The 7,375-nt window shown below is 34.0% G+C and overlaps 1 protein-coding gene across 3 annotated transcripts; it reads left to right on the forward strand.

Annotated features, from left to right (window-relative positions):
• The first annotated feature begins 2,702 nt into the window (after positions 1 to 2,702).
• LOC129289761 (uncharacterized) lies at positions 2,703 to 6,926 on the forward strand. 3 transcript variants are annotated; one of them, XM_054926551.1, is made up of 6 exons: positions 2,703 to 3,456; positions 4,271 to 4,392; positions 4,494 to 4,534; positions 4,614 to 4,712; positions 5,328 to 5,444; positions 5,637 to 5,781. In XM_054926551.1, the coding sequence occupies exons 1-6, from the start codon at positions 2,934 to 2,936 to the stop codon at positions 5,719 to 5,721; spliced, it is 987 nt and encodes a 328-aa protein (XP_054782526.1). In that variant the 5' UTR covers positions 2,703 to 2,933; the 3' UTR covers positions 5,722 to 5,781. The 3 variants fall into 3 exon arrangements, with proteins under 3 accessions (XP_054782526.1, XP_054782635.1, XP_054782584.1); XM_054926660.1 differs by lacking the exon at positions 5,637 to 5,781 and adding an exon at positions 6,719 to 6,926 and having other exon boundaries at positions 2,707 to 3,456; XM_054926609.1 differs by having other exon boundaries at positions 2,714 to 3,456; positions 5,328 to 5,781.
• The last annotated feature ends 449 nt before the right edge of the window (positions 6,927 to 7,375 follow it).

The following is a 7,375-nucleotide window of genomic DNA, read 5'->3' on the forward strand; positions in this document are numbered from 1 at the left end:
ATACTTATATAATATCTTATATTTTTGAATCAAGTGAAGCTTCTAGAAAACAACATATATTATAGTCCAAAAGAAATATATTTAAGACCAATTTTTTTTTCAGTAACTTTTGCTTATATTTAAAATTAAGAAGATGGAGTAATAAATAGTATATTTGATGTATCATAAAAAGAATTAAAATTTTTTATAATAAAAATATACTTGTATATAAATTAAAATTAAAAATAGAATAACTAAAAATTCCATAGGACTTGGGAGGGAGTAGCCAAAAAATAGAGTCGGGAATCAGATGGTATAACACATGGGATGAATGCCCCCTGATCACGCAATGCTATGGTCTTAGGCTACTTGCATGGTGATTCATTTATTAAGTTCACCGAAAGTTGTTGTTAGTTACCGGCTCACTCATTGACCTTTCCAAACCAATTCCATGGATCCTTCTGGAATCTTTTTCGCATATCCCCCACCTAACCTGAGTCTTCCGCTTCCAACCCTTATTTTAAATTTTTTTGTTTTTGTTTTTGCTATGAGTAAATTTATAAAAGTCATATAAAATAATAGTGTCAATGAAATATTTAAATATTTTTTGAAAATAATAGTGTTCCAAATCTAATTAGCCTTAATGTAACGTAGAATTTCATTTCATTTCATTTTAAAGAACTGTTAAGTTAAATATTTCAATTTAATATTGTTAGATAATCATTTTTTGCATAAAAACAATCGGCTTTTGGAAGAGACTCCCATGGTACGGATATTATGACCTCTGAAAAGTAAATTTTAGCATGGTATTGAAAACCAGACCGGACCGGCCGGGTCAACCCGGAAACCGGTGAACCGGTCCCCTGTCCGGTTTGGGTTTGCACTTAACCCGGTGAGGGAGTGAACCGGTGTAACCTGGTCAACCCGGGTTCAACCCGGTATAACCCGGATAACCCAGTGGGTTGACTGGGTTAACCGGGTTAATATTTTTTCAGACTTTTACCCCAAAACGATGTCGTTTTTGATTTTTTTTTTCATTTTTAATTTTTCAGAGCTCTGAGTTCGGAAAAAAATAACAAAAAAAAGTAAAATTGAAGTCAAAAAATAAAAAATTAGAGATAGAGCATGCTAAGTCTAAAAATATAGTATTTTATTATTGTTAGACTTTTGAGTGGTTGGATTTGGTTGAATGTTTTTATAATTAATGTCTTTTTATTTAAATTGTATTATTTTAATCATGACCGGTTTGCCACCGGTTCAACCCCCGATTCAACCCTAATTGAACCATTAACCCGTGACCCAGTGCCATGACCGGTTTAATGACCGGTCCGGTTTTACGTACCTTGAATTTTAGAGAAAAAGCTACTGCTTGATGATCCATAGAATATTCCTTTCTTAATAATAATAATAATAATAATAATAATTTTATTCACACATTTTTAAATATTTTGATTTGATGTTTTGACTTGAAAGTATCTAATGCCGTAAAATTCAATATCTTTCGTGGTATGGATTGCGGGTTTAATATCCACCTCGCTTGCCCAAGGACAAAAAATTTTGATATCCGATTTTTGGGCCTGAATGAAAATCAATTTACCTAATGACAACAGGGAAAAACCTAACACAAGGAAGTAGAAGTGAGCTGGAGATTATATTTTGGGAGATTATATTTGCTTACACAAGCAAAATATATTTGCTACCTAAATAAATTATAATCATTTTATGCTTTATTTTTATCAACTTCTTATTAAAATATTCAAAACTAAAAAATTTAAGTTTGTCATTAATTTTTTTTAATGAAAGTCATCATTAAATTTTTAAGACGCTTAGTACTATTATTAGATTCTAAAAAAATTTAAATAAAATCTAAGAAATTTTATAATCTAACATAATTTTAGAAATAATAATTTTTTAAAAAAATTCTCATAAAAATTATCTTTCTATTTTTTACATGCAAATAATTTTTATTTTAAAAAATAATTACAATTTTAAGATTTATAATTCGAACATTTTAGCATTTAATCCGTCAATTTAGTCAAAAAAAGTATTTAATTCATCAATTACAATTTTTTTCAATATTAACAAGTCAATTTCAAGATTTTTAGACACGGCTAAATTATTAATAATGTTATTAAAATTAGATTGGACCAGTCAATTTAATTGGTTGGATGAGAGATGGGCCACTTGTTTGGTAGGAAACGAAATGAATCACATACTAAAATTTTAAAAAGAAAAAAAAAGCTTAAATGCTACAGCTAGATTAACCAAAAAAAAAAAGATCTTCTGAGCCTTGACGGTCTCACCAAAATAACCAAACCAAACCAAACCAATGAAACCATTTAGAATATAGCTGCAAAGCAAAGGAGCAAAACTCTATGGGACTTTTACACCTCCCCCACAAAAAAAAAAAACCTATGGGACTGTATATTATTTTTTTATTAAAAAATATAAAATATTTTTAAGAAATTGAATGTTAAAAAATATATGATATTTTTAATTTTTTAAAGTATAATTATTACTTTTTTTTTTAAAGTGGTGTCTTGTTAATAGTGACTTTATTTTATTATAAAATATTTAATAAAAATAAATATAAAAAAATTAATTTTAAAAAAATTATTTTATTAAGGTGACATTCACATAAAAATTTCTTACATGTTGTAAGGAGGAAGTATTCCTCATTTTGTAATGTAGCTCAGCACAACCACATTTCTGTTTCTCTCTCTAAAGCTAATTCGATTTCGTATTTTCATCCATCTTGGCTTCGTTCGTTGTCGTCGTCATCTCTCTCTTCCCCTCAGTGCTTTTTCCTCCAACAAATGTGGTTCGCCGTCACAAAGGCCTTACCAACCAAAAAGTGCAGGCCTATATAAAAAAGGACAGTGCCATGACTTTCTGAGCCCGATGGGTGTGTAGGATAAGTCTGGCAGCGCATCTTAGCCTCCACCACTTTTCCCATGCTTGGAGTCCTCTGCAGTACCCGCCCCAAGCCTTGGATCCTCAACTCTCTCTTTTCCTTCCTTCACGGCTCCGCGGCTCACCACCACCACCACCACCACGACGCTCGACTTCCTCCCACCTCCTTTCATTTCGTCGCCGACGCTGACGCTTCCCGTCGGCGTCATCACTCCAGCGCCTGTAAGCTCGATGGTGGCGGCGCCGCTTCCGTATGGCACGTTATATTACCGTCTGGCGGCGCCGCGGGGTTTCGGAGCGATCTTCGTCGCGCTCCGATGCTTCATCAGGAGTTGAAAGGGGAGGGGTCTTGGAATGCCGCCTGGGATGCCCGCCCTGCCAGGTGGCTTCATAGTCCGGACTCGGCCTGGCTTCTCTTCGGCGTTTGCGCCTGTCTCGCTCCCCCTATTTGGCTTGACGCGAATCCTGAAGCTCCGGCCTCCGACGAGAAAATCGATAGTGGTGAACTGAAGGACGCCAACCGCGACATAGCAGATGACGTGTCTTCCGATTACAGAGTCACAGGTTCTTTATATCTGGCTTATTTTTCCAAACTTAATTTATTTTGATGTGTTTATGTACGTAAATAAAAAATATAAGTCAGTGATTTTCTTGCTCTTAGAGAAAAATAATGGTGCTCACATCCTTAAATTTCGCTTTTAAACCTCGTTCAATCATCTGTTGATGACCCTAATTTGACAGGGAGGTCCTGTGACATGCAAAAGAGTTCCGTGCTTGTTTGTTCTTTTTACTTTTAGATCAAGATTTTGAGTTATTGAATACATTACTCTCTTGAAATGCTTTTAATGAGTTATTTTCTTGTGACAATGATGATTTCTTTTGTAATGGAGTGTACATTTTTTAAAGATTAGATTAAAGGATGGATTATCTTATTGCCTTGTTCTGTAACTGTAATCAAGACTCTGAAGAATGTTTGATATCGCTTGGTCAGATTATGATGCGTTTTTCGTAAAAAGACTGGCAACATAGTGCTGTCATAGACTCGGAAAGCTGCATCCAATAGTTCAAACGATAAAATTTTATGATTAATTTTTTTTTCTCAAACTTGTTTCCAGTCAATCGATTTTTCTTTTCGGGCTAAAAATTGCTCGCGAAGGTCTGCTGAGCGCATAGAAACCGATTCTTTGCATTTAAATGCGTTGCAGTCACCGTTGCAAATAGTTGTACATGTAGGTCTGCAAGCATAAACTCCCCAAGCACGGCTGTCTAATCTTGACTATAATAAATACGCCAGCGCTTGACTTTGTGTATCAGTGGGTGGATTCAGCTTTTGATCGTGATACCAATTGTTAAAATTGGTGAAATTCGTCCGGTGCAGGGGTGCCTGCTGATGGTCGATGCCTATTCAGATCGATAGCTCATGGAGCTTGCCTAAGAAATGGGGAAGAAGCACCTGATGAGAATCGCCAGAGAGAACTCGCTGATGAACTGAGAGTTCAGGTAAGATCACTACGCTCCAGGCAGAACAAAAAGGCAGTACCATTTGCTTTACAATCTTCCCTAAAAATTGTTCTTTTTGTAACCTCGTGTTATTGCGCTAGGTTGTGGATGAGCTTCTGAAAAGACGAGAGGAAACAGAATGGTTAAGATTTATAATATGTCATTTACTGGTTCATATGCTTTATTTAGAACTTGTGATTAATTGACTCTGATATGTATAGGTTTATTGAAGGGGATTTTGATGCGTATGTGAAGAGAATTCAGCAGCCATACGTATGGGGTGGGGAACCGGAACTGCTGATGGCTTCTCACGTTTTGAAGTGAGTTTTAGATTATGTTTCTTTATACTGACTTCGAGGTTCGTTGTTGATGTCCATTTAAATTTTGTCACAGGCATTATATGTTGATATTAATCACTTGTTTAACTTGATATAATGGTTGGTATTACTCCTTCCAATTAGTGAGATATGATATTTCGTATTTATACGGGTAAAAAAATCAATACCAGTGAGCTTGTGAAGTACTTGCTTCTGCAAGCGTTTTAAGTTATACCTATAGTACGGAAAATATGAAGGATAATATTGTTGTATACAAGTAAAACTATATAATCGAATCCCCAATAGCTTTTAGAACCTTCTCCCAATAATTTCCCCTGTGAAAATTAATGAAAATCTATGACTAGTCTTTGAAATGTATTTTACATACCAGCAGACCCATGTAGAATATTTAAAACTGTGATAGATATAGACATTTGTTTGAACCTTGTACAGTTGTGAAACCTAATTCTAGGGCTTAAATTGTGTGAATGAAATTGTCTTAATACCAAGCCAAGGAGTCAAGGACTATTTGGGCTTTCTCGTCGATTGCAAGTTCTAGAATCTTTATTTTTTCAGTCTCCATTACTCTCTTCTGACGAATTCCATATAACTTGTCAGGACACCAATCTCGGTCTTCATGAGGGACAGAAACTCTGGTGATTTGGTAAACATAGCGAAGTATGGTGAAGAGTATAGGAAGGAGAAGGAGAGTCCCATCAATGTGCTATTTCATGGGTACGGTCACTACGATCTATTAGAGACCTTATCAAACCAAATTTGCCTGAACATAAGCGCATAGGAATTGGGTACATTAGGACCTCATTTTCCTTTAATCAAACTGTTAAGATCTGTCTGGGGAAAAGCTTATTTCAGCCTAGAAATGGCTCGGTGAATCTGGAAGCCTTCTAACTTCAGTTTCTGCTGCAGGAACTTCAATTTTATTCAAGCAACATGCTTGTGCAATTTTTGTAGTTTGCTTATTTTTATCTTCATTTTTAGAAGTTCAGTATAGACGCAACAATGAGAATAATCATAATAATAAATAATGATGATCCAGGATTTGTGTTTGGTATTTTCTGGGCTTCACTCATTCTTTGATCGGGCTTTTCTTTTTACCTGGGCTCGGCGTTCATGTTAGTCTCAAGAATTTATTTACTTATTATTTTTTGGTCATCAAGGAATTCGATTATTTCACTATTTGATGCCACTGATAATTTCTCCTTAGGGTAAGGTGAAGAATAGGGGGTATGTTGCTATGTTAATAAATTTGCTTGTTGGAATATTGTGTGTGTGTGTGTTTGGTGATTTTTCCTTCTTGTGGATTTTTTTGGGGGCCAGATTCATATGGATGAATCATATTCTTCTATGTACTTGAGCTACTCTCAGGGCTTCATTTTCTCTTATGTACTTTTGGAAAATTTTATTTTTATCTAATTCTCAAATTTTTATTAATGAAGAACTTGAATTGAAGATGTGTATAATGAAATATTGAAATGCTTCATGTTCTCGGGGTGGCTATATATGTGTGGAAGCAACGAGGTCTTAGCATGTACAGTATTTCTTAATTTTTGACGACGAGCATGTATTTCTTAATAATATTTGAAGTATCTAAGAATTTTTCATTATTTTTTATTTGTCAATCGTCATCCATGCGCTATTGCAGAAGTTTGATGAGTCAATAGACTAACGTGATAGTTAATGTCCAGTTAAAGTTTTTCATTATTATACTCTTATGTCTTAATGCGTATTATAAACAAATATTATACTGAATCAAAATATGAAATTTGGTATGAGAGTTCTGTGCCTGCTCTTTTACTTTGAATCAAAATATTTTGCTTTTGTGGTGGATACTAAAGCCGTGAGTGGAGAGACAAAAGAACATGTTTGTAGGTTTAGCAAGGTTCCTTTTTCTTTTTGGTTCAACGCGAAAAAGGAAAACAATGCATCATACTTTATTCTTATCTTTGATGAATTGGTGAATATATTCTTCACTGGAGTTCACGTTGCAGGCTTGCAGACATAGCACCATGATGAGTATCCAAGGACATATAGATACCGATTGATGCCAAACCCTACACACACATGTACCAAAAAAAAGAAGCCCTCGGAGAAAGAAGTTTATTATAGGAAAACAATCTTTGAAATTAAAATCCAAGTCAATAATTTTGTAATCTAGCAACATACTATTCTGAGTTTATTTATAAAACATTTTCAATATGTTTCATCAATGTCAAGGAAAACTTTAAAATTCATTAACTCTGCTTTAAAATTTAATAAATTTTTGACTTTGCTCCTATTAAATATACACACTTTAATAATATATTTTTTCTTTTCAACATTCAATGGAAGGTAAAAAAAAAATTTATGATAAAAATTTAATGACGACTTATAAATAAAATAATTTTTTTTCCTACCTTATAAATAGGACTGGAGGGAGTATAAAGTTTTTTTATAATTGTGAGGTGGAGGGTTCAATCTTGCTGATACAAGAATCTATGGATAATTTATTAACTTTAACTTTGTTGAGACTTGAAATTAATTTACTTATACAATATGGGTGGCCAAAAGTTCGAATTCTCATTAATTTAGATATCGCTAAGTCAATTTGTCGATGAACATGCTTACATGAAAAGTATTAACTATTAAGCATCTGTTAAATTGTAAGA

The sequence above is a fragment of the Prosopis cineraria genome, unplaced genomic scaffold, assembly GCF_029017545.1.
Source record: "Prosopis cineraria cultivar Desert tree isolate PC_DT_omini unplaced genomic scaffold, ASM2901754v1 PC1, whole genome shotgun sequence".
NCBI lineage: Eukaryota > Viridiplantae > Streptophyta > Magnoliopsida > Fabales > Fabaceae > Prosopis > Prosopis cineraria.

Bases quoted from the DNA above. Each gene is read 5' to 3' on its own strand.
- LOC129289761 (XM_054926551.1), top strand. From the start codon at position 2,934: ATGCTTGGAGTCCTCTGCAGTACCCGCCCCAAGCCTTGGATCCTCAAC. The intron at 4,393-4,493 runs GTAAGATCACTA...TTATTGCGCTAG, and splicing joins CTGATGAACTGAGAGTTCAG to GTTGTGGATGAGCTTCTGAA. The intron at 5,445-5,636 runs GTACGGTCACTA...TTTCTGCTGCAG, and splicing joins ATCAATGTGCTATTTCATGG to GAACTTCAATTTTATTCAAG.